Source organism: Pogoniulus pusillus, chromosome 2, assembly GCF_015220805.1.
Source record: "Pogoniulus pusillus isolate bPogPus1 chromosome 2, bPogPus1.pri, whole genome shotgun sequence".
In the NCBI taxonomy this organism is placed as follows: domain Eukaryota; kingdom Metazoa; phylum Chordata; class Aves; order Piciformes; family Lybiidae; genus Pogoniulus; species Pogoniulus pusillus.
Window position 1 is genome coordinate 1,853,606 of NC_087265.1, and position 20,049 is coordinate 1,873,654.

Here is a 20,049-nt window from a genome sequence, read left to right on the forward strand (position 1 = left end):
TGGAGAGTAAATGTTATGAGGAGTGATTGAGGGAGATGGGGCTGGTTAGTGTGAAACAGAGGAGACTGCAGGGAGACCTCATTGCTGTCTACAGTTACCTGAAAGGAGGTTATGGAGAGGCTTCTGCTGGTCTCAGAAGTAAAAAGTGATAGAACAAGAGGGAATGACCTCAGGCTGCCACTGGGTAGGTTTATACTGGACATTAGGAAAATGTTTTTCCCCAACAAGAGTGGTCAGGAGTGGGAATGAGCTGCCCAGGGAGGTGATGGAGTCACCAACCCTGGACATGTTTAAAAGCCATTGGGATGTAGCGCTTGGGGATGTGGTTTAGAGTGAAGCTTGTAGCGTAGGAGTATGAGTTGCACCTGGTGATCCAAAATGTTTCTGTGATTCTGTAATCTGATAAGCTTCTTAATTATTTTAGTGGCAGGAGAGCAGCACAAGGATTAGGTGACGGTGGGATTGCAGTACATGGTAACAGAACACTTTTAGACACTGAAGTCTGAAATTCCAGTTTCCTTAAGCCTTTGCCTCACAGCTTAAAAGTGTTAACGTTCCTGACTGGTACTGCTTGTGAGTTGTTGTGCTCAGCTGAGGTCAGTGAGAGTGCTATCTCTAACAACACAGAGGGAAGGGCAAGGATGGTGTGCTTCAGGGGTCTGTGGGGACATGCTCTGGTCACAGCCTCTCTGCATCTGCAGTTTGTGTTGCTGGATAAGCACGAGTCTCCTGGCACAGCCACGGTGCTTGAATTAATATGCACTGATGACATCTTTGGACAAGGAGGCCATAACGCATTCTAAACCGCTCCATTTCCCTGTCCTCTGTGCTGAACGTTTATTGGTGACAAGAAGTGGAACAACAATCACTGGTTTGTGTTGCAGGTCTCTTGATAAATGTGGTCTTATGATTATAGCATGGAAGACTCAACCCCCCAAGCCACTCCTGTGCTCGATCATTGTGCATATTTTTAGCTTCTCTTATATTTAGCTCCCTAAGGTCCTGAATGAGCTGTCACCCCAAACCTGTATTTGCCCATACTGCATCATCCCAAAGCCTGCAGCAGGAAAGAGTATCAGGCTTTCAGACACAGCATATTTAGAAAGGAGAGGGAGAGTCTGCCAAATTCCCAAAAACCACTTCCCAATTCCCCTCACGAATAGCAGGAAATTACTTGTTATCAGTGGGTAATTCAACCACAAACGTTATTGATTATCCAACCTCAATCTTTACACTCTTGATGGTCAAATATTTTGCAATCATTCTCTCTATTTAAAACCAGAGGTGATTTTTTTATTTTGGAAAAAGTGGAGGTTGTCAATTTTTCTGCATGCCACATCACATCGTGGTGCAACCCTCCAGATTGTCCAGTGTGATAGCCAGGAGCGTGACTGACAGATGTCAAAATGTGCATCATGCACCTATGCATGAGGAAAGTCCAAGCCATTAAAAAATATCAGGTCCTTGAAAAAGGTTAATTTTCTTTGGTTTTTTTTTTTTTTTTTAACAATGAATTTGCTCTTAATGTTGGATATTGGATGTATCCCAGTGGATACCAGGAACTCAAAGATACAGAGAGGAGATAGGTGTGCTTCGGTTTTGTTTTGTTTTCCTATTTCATTGTATTCCTTAAAAACTAATACATCTCCAAATCAACCAAAGTAGTTTATCTTTTTTTTGTGAGCTCCAGAGATAAATAGTTCAGTAGTATTTTTAACCCATTTACCACTGGCTGACTAAATTCAGTTACAGAATCACAGAATGGTAGGGGTTGGAAAGGACCTCTGGAGATCATAGAATTCTAGAACGGCTTAGGTTGGAAGGGACCTCAGAGCTCATCTGCTCCAACCTCCCTACCATGGGCAGGGACACCTCTCAACTAGACTCAGCTGCTCAAGGCTTCATTTAACCTGGCCTTGAACACCCCCCAGGGAGAGCAGCCACAGTCTCCCTGGGCAGCCTGTTCCAGAGTCTCACTACCCTTATACTGAAGAATTTCTTCCTCAGCTCCAGTCTAACCCTGCTCTCCCTCAGCTTCAAACTATTCTCCCTTGCCCTGCTGCTAAACACTCTGATGGAAAGTCCCTCTGCAGCCTTCCTGAAGGATCCCTTCTGTTGCTGGAAGGCAGCTTTAAGGTCCCTTTAGAGTCTTTTCTTCTCTAGGCTGAATGGCCACAGCCTCCTTAGGTTATCCTCGTAGCAAAAGTATTCCAGGCAACACAAAATATTCATCTCTCATTGAGAGAGTGATTTGCATTGGAATGGGCTGCCCAGGGAGGTGGTGGAGTTGCTGTCCCTGGAGGTGTTCAAGAAAAGCCTGGATGAAGCACTTAATGCCATGGTCTGGTTGCTTGCCTAGGGCTGGGGGATAGGTTGAACTGGATGATCTTGGAGGACTCTTCTAACCTGGTTGATTCTATGCCTCTATGAGAGCAGTTCTGGGGGACTGAGAAATAAACCCCTCCACGCATGGGATTTTCTGTAGCCCATGGTGTCATCCCAGGATAGAGATCATTGTCCTCAATCTCTACAGCATCCATTTTTATTAAAACACTGATTAATCTTAAAACAAATCTTTTTGGTGGCTGTAGTTGGAAATGTTTGTTTTCTGAAGTGGATTTAATAGCCTTACTCAAAACATTTCTCAGCCTGTTTAGCTTTGCTTAATATTTACCTACAAATAAAGATGGGAAGAGGCAAGCCAAAGATGTTCTGCATTGTTTGCTCTCTGCATGCAAGGAAAGATAGTCACTATTATATTTTCCTGCCTGTGACACTTAGGAGCTTGACACAGCTGGCAGAATCTGCACTCAGATCATGGACCAACTTTGATGTCTTACATTGTTATTAAACAATAGCTGGCATGGTCACACAGCAGCAGGATATTGCACTTACATTCAGTAGACCTGTTTTTATAGAAAGGGACCTCCTGCCTCCTTGCCCCAGGCCACACAACCCTCTACTGCAGAGATGGTGGTTCGGATTTCTAGCAGTGGGAGGATTGCTGTGGTGTTGGCTTGGCTTTTGGCAAGTTAATAAAATACTGCAAACAGCTCTTTTGAAAGCTGACCGCGTGTTCTGCACACTCAGTACACAGAGAGCTCCTGAATCACCCAACAGGGAAAAAAAAGCAGGAGAAACAAACCAGAGAATATCTAAATAAAAGGCAAATGGTACATGTAACAGTGCAAAACCCCATTCAGCAGTGCTGTTTCACAGAATCACAGAATTAACCAGGTTGGAGAAGACCTTTGGGGTCATCCAACATATCACCTAACCCTTCTAATTAACTGAAGCATGGCACTAAGTGCTTCAGGCAGCCTCCTCTTAAACACCTCCAGAGGTGATGACTCCACCAGCTCCCTGGGCAGCCCATTCCAATGGCCAATCGCTCTCTCTGTGATGCTTTATTCACCAGCAGGTATCACTCCTCACACGTAACAGCTGCTACCAGAGGATTTGCAGGTACACCTTTGTTCACCACTGACGGAATTTGTGTCAGTGCTGTAACTCAGCGGATTCCTGCTTTTCACTCAACCCGGGATTAGCACCGGCTCGGGCTGGAGGGCATTCAAGCTGCTGTTCTTCTTTTAGCTGTATTTCTCTGTAAACATCTAATTGTCTCCAAAAGTGATGTACAGTATGCAAAAAACCTGAATTCAATGCAAATAAGAGTGTGGAGCTGGGAAGTTAACAGGTGTTCTCATTAGCGTAAGTAGACAAGGAACGATTCTTGAATGTTTTATAAACACTTATAATCGCGGCCAACTCCGCTTCTATAAGTATAAAGACACTCATAGCAACATCTCTCTTCTTTTCCCCTTATTGTGCACTCTCAGCACTTATTAATAGGAGACATGTGTCAGTAAATGAAATACTAAAAAGCCAGTACCAGCTTCTGCCTGCAAATAACGGAGCCGTAAAATGTTCCGCTCCCGGCGAATAAATTTCGGGCTTAAAATAAGAGTCAACGGAATGAAATCTTTACACACCACACATCTATATTTTAAACATATATCTTTGCTTGCACTGAAAGTAGAGCATCCATCCTCCCTTTGATATTTTTGTTTGTTAGGAGGACTTATCGTGTTGAGTCTCACTCACATACATCACAAAGTGTTATAACATGCATATAAAATCGGACAGCAGGGCCATCCATCACTAGGTATTGTCCAGCTGGTGAAACTAAGACAGGCAGGACTTCTCTAAGAAACCATTGCCACTATCTCTGTGTGTGGCTGTCTAATATATGGCTTCAGATTGCAAAGGCAATAACAATAAAATATTACCCCAAGGAGAAAAGTAGCTAGCAGTAGGTATTCATACATTTCTTTTAGCCTGCATCTCTGGACAAAATGTGCAATCGTCTATTCCCTTATTTCCCGCGTCGCGCAGACACGGCTGAATTGTGTCTTAATTATTATCTCTTGCTTCTCTGCCTTGAGACAGTTTTGGGGGTACTTCTTTCTCACTTCCCTAGTCTGGTCACTTCCATCTCCCCTGGCTTTGACTTAACAGATTGCAGAAGCCCATCCGTCCTGCTCCTGTGGCAAGGGTGGTGCATCCACGAGGCTGGAGCAGAGGATACTATGTGAGGGAGTGCATGGGAGGCTACATGCATGTATCTGACATCCAGGATGGTTATCTGCTGCCTGTCTCACATCTTCCTTTTTGCTCTTTGCCCTCTGAAGAAGCCCTGTTTTTGAATGCCAATCCAAGTAATCCAGTTGTGTCTCACCCAAGACATAACACCAGCAGGAAATACTTCCTCCAGGTACATTGCTTGGGTGCTTAGCAGAGAGTGCTCACTCTTCCTTACCTTCCTTTTGTCTCAAACATCATGTGTTTTGTTTTCACACATCTCCAAAGCTAGCAGAAAGTGAGATCTGGACTGGAGAGTGAAAAAGGGACAATTGCAAAGTGTTCTTTGAAATTGGTGGAAGCCTCCCAGTACCCCTGGCAAAGCTCTGGATCTTTTATTTTCCTAGTAGGCTCTGTCCATCTCCCAGCTGAGCTCCAAGAAGGAGTTTGCTTCTCTTAAGACCTAATAAGCTTTAACTGTGACTTCTTATTTGTTCAACATCTTTCTCACAAGACATGTAAATCAGTTCTACTGCAAGTTAGATTCTTTGCAGCCAGGAAGGAAAGGAAAATATGTAAATATGTAAAAGGTGAGTGCTAGGAGGCTGGAGCCAGGCTCTGCTGGGTGATGCCCAGGGACAGGACAAGGGACAATGCATGGAAGCTGAGGCAGAGGAAGTTTCATTTAAACATAAGGAGGATTTTTTTCCCTGTGAGGGTGACAGAACCCTGGAGCAGGCTGCCCAGGGGGGTTGTGGAGTCTCCTTCTCTGGAGATATTCAGAACCTGCCTGGATGCATTCCTGTGTGATCTGGTATAGGAGATCCTTCTCTGGCATGGGGGTTGGACTGGATGAGCTTTCAAGGTCCCTTCCAGCCCCTGACATTCTGTGATTCTGTGAAAAGATTTGTTTTATAATGCAGAGAAAAGACCTGATTCTCTCCTTGCTACCATTAATGTAATTCAGTGAGAACTGGTATATGCTAGGAGTCCATTGCACAGCAGGAAGAAAGAGAAAGCATCAGGCTCAGAGATCATTTTTTTCTTAACAGTCCCAGAGTTCATGATTTTGCTGCTAAATTAAGTTGAAGGACTTAATTCTAGGAATTTACCAGGAAAAAAAAAAAGTAAACAAAACAGAAACAAACCCAAAACATTTATTTGTCCATCACTGGTACAACACAATTTGGTTTAAAAATGTTTTCTTTCTTGGAAGTTTGTCCCCAGGCTTGAGGCTGTTGATTGAATCCAGTTCAGAGCCATTGATACAAGAGAGATGTTGAGGTGCTGGAACATGTCCACAGAAGGGCGCCAAAGCTGGTGAGGGGCCTGGAGCACAGCCCTGTGAGGAGAGGTTGAGGGAGCTGGGGGTGTGCAGCCTGCAGCAGAGGAGGCTCAGGGGTGACCTCATTGCTCTCTACAACTACCTGAAGGGAGGTTGTAGCTAAGTGGGAGTCAGTCTCTTCTCCCAGGCAACCAGCAACAGAACAAGGGGACACAGCCTCAAGTTGTGCCGGGGGAAGTCTAGGCTGGATGTTAGGAGGAAGTTGTTGTCAGAGAGAGTGATTGGCATTGGAATGGGCTGCCCAGGGAGGTGGTGGAGTCACCATCCCTGGAGGTGTTCAAGAACAGCCTGGATGGTGCCATGGTCTGGTTGATTGGCTAGGGCTGGGTGCTAGGTTGGACTGGATGAGCTTGGAGGTCTCTTCCAACCTGCTTGAGTCTATGATTCTATGATTCTATGCATGTCCCCCAAACACTAGGGTCATTTCACTAGAAAGCAACCTCTTGAACAGAAGCTGGTTGCTTTGAAAGGATAACCCCAGGAAGATTCCCAGGAAACGGATGTGTAAATGAAGTGGCACTGCATGGCAGTGCAGCTGAGGAGGCATCTTATAAACATCTGGCAGCAATCGGCCTCGCAATGGCTAACAGTGCAGAAGCTGTGAAAAGCCAGGATCTGTTTGTTGCCTCTTCGCAGTGCTGGTTTTCACAGCAGCTTCTACAGTCAGAAGAAGCAGGGTAATTATAACATAAGGTTCAACATCTTTAGATGTGTAGAACATTTTCTGTTGCCTAAAAACAAATATTCCCCGAGAAAGTATAAAACATTTTTCTGACTCGCAAAGTTTTTGCAGTCTATCATTTAAATGACTTAAATAAAGGGAGCTTTACTACTCCCCAAAGCTGCGAATCTAACACCCGCCATGCATATTAGCTTGATCTTTTTGACAGGCCAGAAAAGTGTTTGTGTGTGCCAATTAAAACAAAAATGGCTCCCCAGTGGCTTGTTCCTCACACAACTTCTGAAGACTGCTATCATTGTGTGCTGGGCTAACCCTGGCTGAGGCGGCTGTCCAAAGTAAACAAACTTCTCAGAACTTTCATGACAGATGGGGGTTACGAATGCATTTTAATAAGAGAGTTGCCAAAGTAACTTTTCCCCCCCCACACCTCCCCCCATCTGCAATCAGTGAATATTTACTTAACATCTAGCAACATTGGGAACACAAGGCAGATCCTTTCTCACCAAAGTTTTTAACAAATAGCTACTTTTTTTTTTTCCCTTTGGTTTTGAAAGATTGGTTGAAGACCTTTTCTTTCAAGCTGATATTTCCCCATCACTTCAATGTTAACTTTGCTCGACATCCAAAGGACTGCTAGGTTGGTGAAGCCAGACTGCGAGATGAGACAGACAATCTGCTTGATAAGGAAATCTCTTTGGTAGTCATAAACATCTTGGAGACCTTTAAGTAATTTAACTATCAGCATAACCATGACTACCTCTGCTTGATAGGCTGAATCATATAATGGATATGTGATGTGGGATGAATATAACACAGCTCAATATTGAGCCTTTTGTTTTATTTGCATTTCTTGAGTCTGAGGCTCAGTGCAGCACAGAGAGCTATTTTGTTTATCCTTTCTGCTGCTCACTCATTCAGCATAAACGTGGCCAAGAGACTGCATTATCTGTGAGAAGGAATTTAAGATCAACTTCCAGAAATGCTCTCAGACTTTTGACTTTTTTTTTCTTTTTAAACTTCCATGTCTTTGTCCCTGTTTAATTCAAATCCACTTAATTAAACCACTAAATGTCTCCCAACTTTAATTAATTCTACTACTGCGGGTATGGACACACGAGTATCTACGCTTTATGTGTTTATTCTCCAGATACATTGTATTCTAATCATTTCATTTTATATCTTAAAATAATATTTTATTTTCTTTTTCCTCCCCCTCCCCTTTTGTTATTCAGTCTCTTCTCACTTTTCCTTTCCCAGCCCTGCTGGTTGCCACGCACGTGTAGAGTGGCACATCCTGTGTTACATGGGCTGGGTGGCAAAAAAATGTCTCAGGAAAAAGATGGGAGAGCCTATATTCCTCTTCAGTATGGAGAATCAGAATGATTATGCATGATCAGGGAAAGAAAAGAGAAAAAAAAACCCTACCACCTTTGTACAAGAGCAAGGTGAGATGAAGGGAGCTGAAGGAAGGGGGAAGAGTGAGAGCTTTTGAGCTAGAAATGCTCCAGCGACTCTCATTTCCTTTTTTTTCCTACACATATCAAGGGCAGCATTCCCAAAGCACAGTGCAACAAGAGGAACACATTTTATTGAATTTCTGCACGCAGAGGTATCTGTCAATCCAAGTTTAAATCACTTAGTGCTCACCACAAGCTGTGGGAGTCCCAGGTGACATCAAAATTTAGGTTTTCTGCACTGGATTCTGCACAGGACTAGTGGCTGGGTGGGTGTCCACACTCCACGACTGCAATAATCCAGGGCTGCTTCAGTGCTGTAGGTCATGTCAAGCTTCACCCCAGTAGTCCACATTTTTTCTGGCTGTCCCACATTCAGAAGGGGTTGTCCAGTGCCTTGTTTCAGTGTCTGGCTGAAGTAAGAACTGTGTGGTGGCCGTACATGAGCTATACGTGAGCCGTACGCTTCCCAGGCTCCTCGCTCTGTTCTCTTTTGCTGCAGGGTACAGACTGTGAAAGGGTTTGCTCAGTTATTTATTTATTTTTCCTGAATTTCTCCTTCCCCATAGGATTCCTCACTTCCTGTATTAAAGTTTGTTCTTGGCATTGTCTGAAAATAGTTCATCACTGCAAATAATAGTTATAGCCACTAGAGATGCATAAGTACCCTTTGAAGTGAGCGAATCAATAAGACGGTTTGGTGTTTTTGTTTTGCTGTGTGGATTTATTGCCCTTTTCCGTATCTCCACAGAGTGCCTATCAGTGGGGCTGCTAGAATTACCTCCGTCCTTGTCCTGTAGCTAAAATTAATGTAAGAAATGAATGCATCTGTTGAAATATCTATTGGTGAACAATTAGATACCACCAAGGAGGTGCTTTTTTAGCCACAGCTGTGCAATAGTGTCCATACCAAACACTGTGGATAGAATACCCCCGTGATGCTTCTTCTGGCCTTTATTTCCTGTGTTCCATTGGTGTAGGTGCACTGCTGAATGGTAAAGGTCTCTAAGGCGTGTTATAAAAGATGGTTCTGGCGTTCTAAAGAGTTTTGGAAGGCCTGGAGAAACACAGCCATGAAAGGCAAGGTAGCATGTCCCAGTGGACAACCAAGCATGGGAAAAATAGATGATTTGCAGGATTTTTAAGCACTTGGGAGGGCCCAAGGTATATTTGTGCATTATAAAATGGCAGTAGTATTAATTAGATAGGGTGCCCCATATTTCCTGGAGCTCTATAGGTGTCTTCTTGTTTAATAACATAGGATCTTGTTGAACGCAACCCTGGTACATCATTACAGTGACACTCAAAAAAAGCTCATTCCTCTGTTTGCAGCTTTATAAGGTGACAGGAGAAATCCTTAATAAGCCACAAGTAGAATATCATAAAAAGTGTTTCACACCTGCCTCCCTCCCTCCCTCCCTCCTTCCCCCACTTGGTTGGCAGCCCAGCAGTACATTGAGTTTAACACACATTTACCTGCGGTGAGCCGATATTTGCAGAGGATCAATGCTTAACAGCAGGACTGTGCTACAGTTCCTTGTAAAACTACCATGTGAGTGGGATTCAGCCTTTGAAGTGATTTTTTTCCAAGGTACTATGGCAAGAAAAAGAGAACCCGGGCAGCCAGGCTCTTTTCTAAGCAACCTGAAGGGCACACCCTTTGTAATCAAGAGAGTTAATGTCAGTTGTCACTCCTCATGGGTATTTATTGCCAACAGCAGCATGGTAATTCTGCCTGGTAAGGTACTACTCATTCCAGACTGGAATCTTTGTGAAAATGATGGCAGAGAGAGCAGGATTTCAGGGACTATTTAGATAAATGAAGTACCTGACACAATGGAGACTGGCAGCTCTATCTGGTGCACTTAATTTTCTTTTCTTTTCTTGTCTTGTCTTTCTTCTTTTTAATTATTATCTCCCCCCCCCGAATTTGTCTTTCATTCGTTTCCGTGGTCGCTGTGCCTGTTTCAGTGGTGCCTGATGGAGGGCTGGTGTGTTAGCATGCCTTAATATTAAGCAATTTATGCTTGTTGTTAGTTATACTTCATTTAGGGCTGTGATCATAAATTGTTCAATCACAAGGTTTAGTCAAAAGCTAGCATTCTTTACTGATGTCTTTTCCCAAGGGTGTTGAAAATTCGATTGTTCAAAGCGCAAATATGGTTTAGCAATCCCTTCCAAGAACCATTTATCAGAAATCCTAAGGAGGTAATATATAAAAGTGGGATAGGAAACCTGCACATTAAATGGGATTTACCAGCCAAAGCCTTTGGAACTGCTTTCCTGTGAATGACTGGAATGGAGCAGAACAAAGTCAATTACTGCCTGTAATTAAGGAGTGGATGCATTTAAACTGTAGAGAGCAGTAGCAGTCTTCTTGAAACTGTCTAGTTACTCTGAAGATTAGTCTGAGGAAAGAAAGGAAAGGACTTGAACTAGATCTTACAGGAAGTATATTTCAGATGAATTCCCTTCCCTGCCTTCTCTGATCTGGCTTTGCAGCTTTGCTCAGAAAGCGCTGATGATATACGAGTATCAAAACAAGGCGCCCAGACAAAGAAACTTTGGGCGCGCCTTTCGCTTTGGTCTCGTTAGCGATGGAGGATCCTTTTTTGCATATCATACAGTGCAAATGTTGCTGCAGCGCTGAGCACTTGTGTTTTAATAAAGCCTGGATTGCCTGCACGGAAGGCTGAACTGTGCTGCCTCCTTTTTAAGCCTCCCAAATGCGGTGAACCTAATTATATAGGTTGCTCTTACTTTGAAAAATGTTATTCCCTTTTATAATTTTAATAATGATTTGTTTATGCTGGGAGAGAGGCACTGGGCTGAATTGTTGCCTGTGTTTAGTCTAATTCCTATCTGCATGTATACATTAATACGTCGTGATATAAGGCAACATGTTTGGAACCCAAGCCTTGCCCTGGGAAGCAGGCGCAGAGCCGGAGGTCAGCGCTCTCAGCTGCCAACCTTAAGTTGAATTTGGACTTTTGTATTTATTGTTTTCCTGTTCATAAAGGTAACCGAGTGTGTGAGTGGTGATTAGCACCGTGGCTGGGGACTAATCAGGCAATTAAAGTTTCCCCAATAACTACCCCTCCCATACACAGTGGGAACAATGGGGTGGCTGAAGGTCTGCTCCTGACGGGTGCGGACAGGACGAGATGAACATCTGCAGCCGGGCAGCCCCCGAGCCCGCGCCGGGAGACCATTCCCACATTCTCTGCAGCGCTCTCACAGGATGTCTCCGCTGGAGCTGCTGTGCTGACAGGATTTTCCTTAATGCTGATGACTTTGGAAACCTTCCTTACAGGCATTTCCTCAATAAAGGGAGGGTTATAGAACAATTAATGAAACGTTAAGCTGGTTTGTCTTTATATATATATCTATACTCTTTTTTTTTTTTAATATACTCTTCCTCTGTGAGTATCTCAGTTCTAAGAAAGATGCAGGGAGTACTCAGGCCAGTGAGGAATTGTTTCTTTTCTGCTTTAGTAAAAGCTCTTGACATGGGACAGACACAGCAAAACAGTAGCACCTCAGGTTTGATGGATTTACACATAGAAGCTGTGCCAGTTCTTAGTGGCTTTGCTCTGCTTTTCCTCACACTTTGGCCAGAAAGAAATTTCTGTTGCCCATTGTGGGCAGTCATTCTCCCAAAAATATCCAAAAAAGTTTTGCTTCTGAATAATGCCACATCCCAACGAGCATCCCAGACCTGCATTCCCCCAAAAAGGAAAAACTAAGTGAACAACTCCCAGGTATGCATCCTACTGAGCTTTGCACAAGCAACTCTTAACAACAACAACAACAAACAACAGAGAAGCTTTGGTTGCAGAGCCGGTAGAAGCTGAGCTTGTTGGAAGGGTGGACAGGACAAGCTCCTGCCCCTTATAAAACATGCTGGAGGTCCAACATTCTGCTTATTTGGCTGCAGGCATGCAGAGCTGCTGTGCCCTGGGATCATGGTCTGTGGTCATGTGCACCAGGGTTCTGCTCAGGAATCCCAGGGCTCCATGCCACAGTTTTGCCATCTGTAGAATGGTTGTTTCAAACTGCTGTGTGAAATGCCTAGGTGGGTAGATAGACAGATAGATGGGTAGGTAGACAGACAGATGGATAGCTAAGTAGGTAGATATATAGGTAGGCAGGTAGGTAGGTAGGTAGGTAGGTAGGTAGGCAGGCAGGCAGATAGATAGGTAGATACATAGGCAGATAGGCAGGCAGGTAGGTAGGTAGGTAGGTAGGTAGGTAGGTAGGTAGGTAGGTAGGTAGGTAGGTAGGTAGATAAATAGATAGGCAGATAGATAGATAGACAGACAGACAGATAGATAGATAGGCAGGTAGACAGACAGAGAGACAGACAGACAGAGGTTTAAGGAAGTGATGTATCATTATTATCATGACAGTTTGAAGAGGTACAGACCAACAGAATATACATGCATATTCCAGGCAGATATTGTCAGGCAGTGAAGCAGCATTATCAGGGGATTGAATAGTCTTTGATAAATATTCCCAGTGAGTGGGTCAAAAATGTAAATTCACTTCTATGCAGACAAACTGGGGATGGTTGGGTTTTTTTTCATGAGAAATGGGCTCCTAATTACCCTGCTACAGCCACCTTTGATGGTTTGGGTTTGTTGTTTTTTATGTCAAAAAAGGGGAAAAAAAAATCAGTGATATTATTAATTTTAGCAAAATGCTTGGAAGAGGCCTCTGGAATCCCAGGTATAGAATAAATGTGTGTGTTCAAGGACGGAGGTACCAGGTAGAGAAACAGTAACAGCGAAACAGAAGTGCAAACTGAGAGCACCAAGGATTCATTCTCACATTGCATTTGTTTCCTTGCTTTACATTTGAACTGTGCCTGGCAGCCTGAGCTTCCTGGCTTTTCCCAACTTTTGTCACATTCCCGTGATTTTTGCACTCTTTGTGTTCAGTGGTTGCGTTGCTGAGACAATATCTCGTTTGTTGTGACATATTCCAAACAGCTTTCAGACAGAGGTTGAAAACTCCTCAGTAACTCAGCACTCCAGGAGATAATTCTTGGTGCAAAGAGGAAGGCGTTTGGGGGGGGGGGTGTGCATAGGAGAGGCAAGAGAAGGAAATGCTCTGCCCAGTGTGTGCTTTGCTTACCTGTGTGTGCCCATCTCCTCCCTAGATCACGACAGTGTCAGGAAATGAGTTCCTCCTCCAGTCGGATATTGACTTTCTCATATTGGATTGGTTCCACGCTATCAAAAATGCAATTGACAGATTGGTATGTATTTGTTTTGGCTGTTACCTTTATTAATTAAGACGTAGCAATTTCAACTTCAGTTGCTCAGGCATTTCTGCAGGTCTTATAGGCAACCAGCAGCTAGCTAGACATCCCTTTCTCTGAAGGACCTAAATATATATAAATATATATATATATATATATATATATATATATGTATGCAAATCTACCCAAAATGTCAGATAAACAAGGTTGGTGAACAAAAAAAATGTCATTGGATTCTCGCCTCCAAACTCAGCGCTGCATTTCCTGCTCTGAAATAACAAGGGCAGTGGTTTGCTGAGGGTTGTAAAAGCACACAAGCACTTAATAACTAATGAATTTCTGCATTTTCTCTTTATGCAGCCTACAGTATATAATCTTCAATAGAACTATTAATACATTTGAGCCTTTTATGAATTTTTGTATTACTTATTCACAAGAATAACACCAGCAAATAATATTCCTTTGTAACTGATTGCTGTTATTCTCCCAGGAAGGCTGGAGGTTTTCTACTAGAAGTAAGCAGGGCTGTGTTTTATTAAAACAGTTTTTAATTACCAAACCAGATTCAGCTGTAGCTTTTTCTTCTTTTTTTTTTTCTTTTTTTTTTCTTTTCCTTTTTTTTTCCCCTTTGCCACTCTCAGTACAAATTCCAAATCCTAAATGTCCTCCTCCTAGCCCTGCCTGATGCAAGAACATATATATATATATATATATATATTTTTTTTTTTTCCCAGAGGGCACTGACTTTCCTTGGTCAGTGCAGAAGCTGGTGTGTGAAAAATATCCCCGTTTCTGGCATTTTTCAGAGGGTTTGCTGCAATGGAATTGGCAGAGCAACCTCTTTGAAAGGGTTAATCTGAACGCAGCTACTGTTTCCTTAAAGAGCTACAAACATTATATTACCCCGAGGCTATAATCAGCCAAGGAAAGTTTGATCTGATGATGTATGTCTTCATATTGTGCATTTCATTGGGTGTGCGAGGATATTGATATCCCACTGAAGATTTTGGGGTGGAGTTGTCCGTGGCGACTCGGGACACTTTGTTTAAGTTATTTTTGCTTGCTACTCAGCCAAACATCTATGAGGCTCGGCTGATTTTTTTTTTCAAGTGCAGCTAAGGTGATAGTGTGGCATTGGCAGCTCTCGGCGTGCAGCGAAGCAGAGCGGCAGCAGCTGGTGGGACGCAACCTGTAAATGGTTACGGTACCCCAGGGCAGGGCTTGTCCCAACAGTGCAGGTTTGCCCTTGCTTCGTGGCCAGGAGAAGATGCCACCGTGGAGCACTGCTCGTTGATGCCATTTGTTTCAGTTTGAAAACTTCGAAGGGGCGTGTAAAGCCTGGACGGCTAAGTCTCACCTGGTCTGACGCGCTTGGGAAGAGACCTGGATTAGGCAAAAGGTCATCTCCTTTTTGCCTTTATTTCTCCTCTACCTCCATTAACGCTCCCTAATTGTCGCTTTGCATGCCAGTGATCTAAAACAAGAGAAGTCACTCTTTCCTAAACTTAAAGCAGCAGAACTCAACCCCAAACGTGTATTGATGTCTGAAACAATTGTCCTTGCAAGAAGATTTACTGTATCTAAACCAGAGAGGCAATTTAAACACCCTTCCTCTTTGCAAGCACTTGGAACTAGCCTGCAATGTGGAAATAATTTGGGTCTCCCAAGCCTGGAGAAGTAGGCCTTTTGTTTGCCTCACTTAAATAAGGGTTTATCTCAGAAATTAAGATCAGTCTGTCAGGACCAGAAAAGCTCTGCCATATGACAAATTTTTGCATTACAGTTTCCTTAAGTTATATACTGAGTGCATCACTTGCTCTCTGTGTGTGTCTGTTAGCTTCTGATTCTGCACTGCCTTTCTCTAATCTCTCATTTTCGTTCTTACAAATCGTTTTATTGAAAGCAGACATATACATATATATGTATTTTTTCCTTCCCCAGTCAAAAGAACGGAGTTGTACCTCGAAAAATTCGGAGTTCAAACTCAGAAGATCCTCCAGCATCGAATTACTGAATAGCTTAGACACTGAGTCCAAAGAACCAAAGCCTGAACACAGAAAATCTTTAAGTAAGGCTTTTTTCTTGTCTGAATTTCTTCCTTTTTGTTTGTTTCCCCCCCCCACCTTTCCTTTTTAAATAGCTGTGCCATTACAGGGTAAGATGATTTTTATTACATCCAGAACGCAAGGCAGATCACTGAGAATTTGAGAGCTGCTTGTGTTCTGCGCTGATATACATAACTTGCATTTAAGTACAGACAGTTAGTAGCTCTCCACTTTTAAAGGGTGACATTCTCTCCTAAACAAAATAAATTTGTTTAGGAGCAGAGACATTTATTCAAGGCATTTGTTTTTAAAAACAAGCGACATGAGTCCGATGTTAATGGTCTGGAGCAGTTGCTTTGTTTCCATTTTAGCAAAATACCTCCAATTGCCAGAGTAATTTTGTCTGTTGTGTATTTATACACTGAATTGCTGAAGGACCTGACACATCCTCTGCAGCCGACAGTCAGTGGTATGTCTGTAATTGTGGAGAAGGTAAATTCCAGGGGTTGAGGTCGATTTTCGTCGGTGTGATTAGAAAAGAAAGTGATCTAAAACCAGCAGGGCTGCGCTTTGCTCCACTGAGGCTTTCCCCGTTTGTACCGAGATGCTCAGGATCCTGTGGGCAGGAGAGGCAGGAGCTGGCGCTGGCCCTGAATCACTCTCTCAGCTTTAGTCTTATGTTGTGGTTTGTTTGATTGTTTGGGTTTCTTTCTTCCCCCCCCCCTTTTTTTTTTTTCTTTTCACCCTCTGTCTTAAATCTTTGTTTTGCTCCTTTGTTTGGCTGGAGATTCACATTGCTGCTTCTAATGTAAGCACCGTGACAGCTTTAGCCTTGCGTGCTGGTACGAGATACCTATAGGTACCCAAGTGCTGCGCAGGAATTTGCCTGCACGCGTTTGAGGGCAGGATCAAAGCCTTAAATGCTCAGAAAAAAGCTGCATTAGAAAGACCCAAGACAGCTATTTTTAATGATAATTATCCACACAATCATAAATATATGCACACATGCATGCACGCATGCAGGCACAAGCACAGAGATTCATTACATAGTCTCTTTTTGCAGACCAAGGCTTTTTGTTCTTCTTGTTGTTCTCCTATTATCTTGGAGATTTGGGCTTTCTTTTTTTCTCTCTTTCTTTTTTTTTTGGTAAGGTTTTTCTTTGTTATGAAATATAAAATAGCTTGAATGGACCCTGTGAAAAATTGCCTCAATATCCTTGTGCCATGTATTATGTTGCATTTCTCAGAGGAAGAAAACACATATATATATATATATATATCAGAGAGAGAGTCTGGTAAGTGTGGAGAGCCTGATTCTGCTCTTCTTGTGGCTGACAGCAAAATGTCTGAGCACTCGAGGTGGGGGGGGGAATTTTTATTTAGTTGTTTAGACTCTGGTAGCAAAATGTCTGAGCACTCGGGGGGGGCGGATTTTTATTTAGTTATTTAGACTTCTCACATATCTCCCAAGGATAATTTGTCAGACGAAACAGAAGAAGTGAATGTGAGCAGTGACAGAGGCTTCGTCCATGGTTCTTTTCAAACCTTAGAGAAAATCCTGCACAGCCTCCTTGGTCTTTTTTTATTTCTGAGGGGCTGTTTAAAACTCTCACAACCCCATGGAAATATCTGCTGTGAAAATCTCCCCAGCTGCAAGCTTGCCTCTAAACACTGGAGATTAGACCGCTTCTAAAATATGGATTCAGAACTTTGTGGGGTTTGATTTTGGGTTTTTGGTTTTGGTGGTTGTTGTTTTCTTTTTGGCCCCTTGAGATCAAGCAATTATGTGGAATTAGGGGAAAAAAATCATATTATTCACTTACTTATTAGTAGTCTAAGCACAAACTGTATTGTCAGTTTTCTGCCTTTGGCTTTCTGTGCCCTTAATGTTCACACAAGTATCGTAGCCAGAATTATCGGCGGCTAGAGCCAAAATTGCTTTAAAAAGGCATGAGAACTGGTAATGACACATTGTTAGCAGTTAACAGGTGGTCGTTTCATTGTCCAGTTTGACTGCAGAGCACAGAGAAGATGTGTGCAATCTCGGCAAGTGCCTTTAGAAAGTTCTCACAAACTTCAACGATTGCAGCATTTTACGGCGCTCTTACATTTATTGACTCCTGCCAATGCCAAATCCAAACAAAGGAGATTTATTTTATTTTTTCAATAGATGGTTTAAAACTCCTCCACTTTAACACAGCAGATGAGCAACTGATGTGTTAGCAGGCCACCCCCTCCCCCTCCAAATAATCTGTAGTGAAATAGTCAGTTCAGACTCATTGATATTTAACTTCTTTACATTTGACAGGCAACAAAAAAAGAGTCCAGTTTTAGAGTTGGTGTGGCTTTGTCATGGGATTTGTTTAGTGGCAGGAGTAGATAAGTGACAGGTATATTCTAACCAAAGTATTCCACTAATTTACTCTTTATTTTAAAACTGGGAGATTTAACCTAGGGAATTAGCAGCAGGAATTTGAGTTTAGTATTTAATCCTAATTGCTTCTGCTTACACTCCGAGGACAATTGGCAATTGTCAATTATGCTTCTTGAGCTGTAGACACTCCTTTCGTTGAAAAGTGAGCTCAAACTGCCAGGCTCAATTTCCAAAGTTCACAGAATGTCCATCTTTATGATCATGCAGCCTTTCAGTGGCTCCTCACCCAGTTTGGACAGAACTCGTGTTCTAATTGAAGTTTTCTTGAGCTAAGAAGAAACCGAGGACAGCCCCAAAATATGTAAAACTCTGATCCTGCTCTTAAATACATGGAAAAAAGATTAATCTGTGTTTTCTGGTGCCAACTATTTCACTGATTTCATTGCTGCAGCTAACATTGGGTCAGGAAGAACACGTTTTCACCCTAGCAGCTTTCCCCATTAGGAGCTTGTATACATTTGGTGCAAGGAAACTTCTTTTTATGCAAATAAGTGTTGCTCAAAACCGATAATTTTTAAAATTAGTGGCAGACTTCATAATTTCCAAGTAATTTAGTTATCATTCAGACTGTAGGTTCTTGGTGTTTTTTTTTTCTTTTCTCCTAAGATTGCCAAAAAAACCCTCCTAATTAGTACCAATTATAATTGAGTCTGCTGGTAGGTGGTCTGCCACGTTAATTTTTATACCGCGTGAAAACAGGCACCTGGGTTAGACTGAAATGCTGTCTTGGATGTCATAGGCTCGATGGCTTACTTGCTGCCTTAGGCTTAGATGCTGTCACAGAGCATGAGAGAAAGGAAAAGGATCTGGGCACTCAGAGGTCATGGAAATCATAGAATCGTAGAATCAATCAGGGTTGGAAGGGACCACAAGGATCATCCAGTCCCAACCTCCCTGCCATGGGCAGGGACACCTCCCACTAGATCAGGCTGGCCACAGCCTCATCCAGCCTGGCCTTAAACACCTCCAGGGATGAGGCTTCCAACACCTCCCTGGGCAACCCATTCCAGGCTCTCACCACCCTAACATCAAGTCTGAAACTACCCATTTCTGTCTTTGTTCCATTCTCCCAAGTCCCATCTCACTACCTGACATCCTAAAAAGTGCCTCCTCAGCTTTCCTCTCCCCAGCTTTCTTGTATGCCCCCTACAATCATTCATCACTCCAAAATCCAAAACCATTCATCACTCCAAAATCCAGGAGATCTTAGTGTGTGTATAGGCTACAGGGGCTGTCAGGTCAGTCACGTTCTGGGCAATGAAACCAGCTCTGTGCTCTCCGCTAAGCCTGGTCTTGTTTTTCCCATCCGTGTTCCCTTTGGGGTTTGCCTTTTGGCCGTCACCTGGGTCTCTTGCCACTCAGGGGTGACCTCTTGTGGAGCTGGAGTCGCTATCGATTGTCAGAGGGGATCAATTCCCTTTCTCCTTGCCCTGTTTTTCCAGATGGAAACAAACGGCATTGCAGTAGGAAGAGTGCCCTTTGGCTACCGTATCAATCTGAGGGCTGCTCTTGTCAAAATGCACAATCAGGAGCTTGATAATGCAATCCATTCCCCAAGCAGTAGATTTCCAACCTGTTCTCCATCATTCCCTTATGGCGTCACATTTACTCAGTTCATCACATCCTTATTAATATTTTAGCTTTCCTTGAAAGTGATGGAATTCTATTTTTATTACAAAAGCAACAAGAATAAATACTAATTGTTGTCAGTTATTTCCTTATGTAGTGGGAACAGTAATTTGTTCCTCGGCTTTAGGTTGCCAAAGCAAAATAATTAAATATTGTAGACGTTTAAAAAATCTGTGATATTAGATAAATGCAATTTGATCTCCTTGCTTGCCACAGAAAAGCTGGAGCTGCCTGGATTGATAAGATTGGGTTATTTTTTATTGTTCCTGCTTGCATATTTGCCTTATCTTCAAGAGCACTTTACTCTCAAACCCAGTGGTTAGTCAGGCATCCCTGCGATGGATCCATGAAAGATCTCCTCCGCGGCTGAGTTGGCACTGGAGGTGCCAACATCTAGAGCAGAAAGACCTACAAGATATGTAGACATAAAAAGGAAAGTCCTGATGGGCTGTGCGGTGTCGTTGCTGCTCGTGATCACTTCAGTGCTTCAACAGGAGCAGATGTGGATCCAGGCACTGTTGTGCCAGACAAAATACGACACCCAAGAAAGACAATTTCAACTCTCAGCCTGAGTAAGGACAAGTTGCAACAGGTGGGAGAAGCAGACAAAAGCAGG

The 20,049-nt window shown here is 43.0% G+C and overlaps 1 protein-coding gene across 1 annotated transcript in view; it reads left to right on the top strand.

Moving 5' to 3' along the window:
• Positions 1-20,049, top strand: part of ARHGAP15 (Rho GTPase activating protein 15) — a 409,331-nt gene that overhangs the window by 173,371 nt on the left and 215,911 nt on the right. Inside the window, exons 6-7 of the mRNA XM_064154561.1 lie at positions 13,224-13,322; positions 15,267-15,393. Of these exons, the coding sequence (XP_064010631.1) occupies positions 13,224-13,322; positions 15,267-15,393 (226 nt within the window). The remainder of the gene's footprint in view (positions 1-13,223; positions 13,323-15,266; positions 15,394-20,049) is intronic.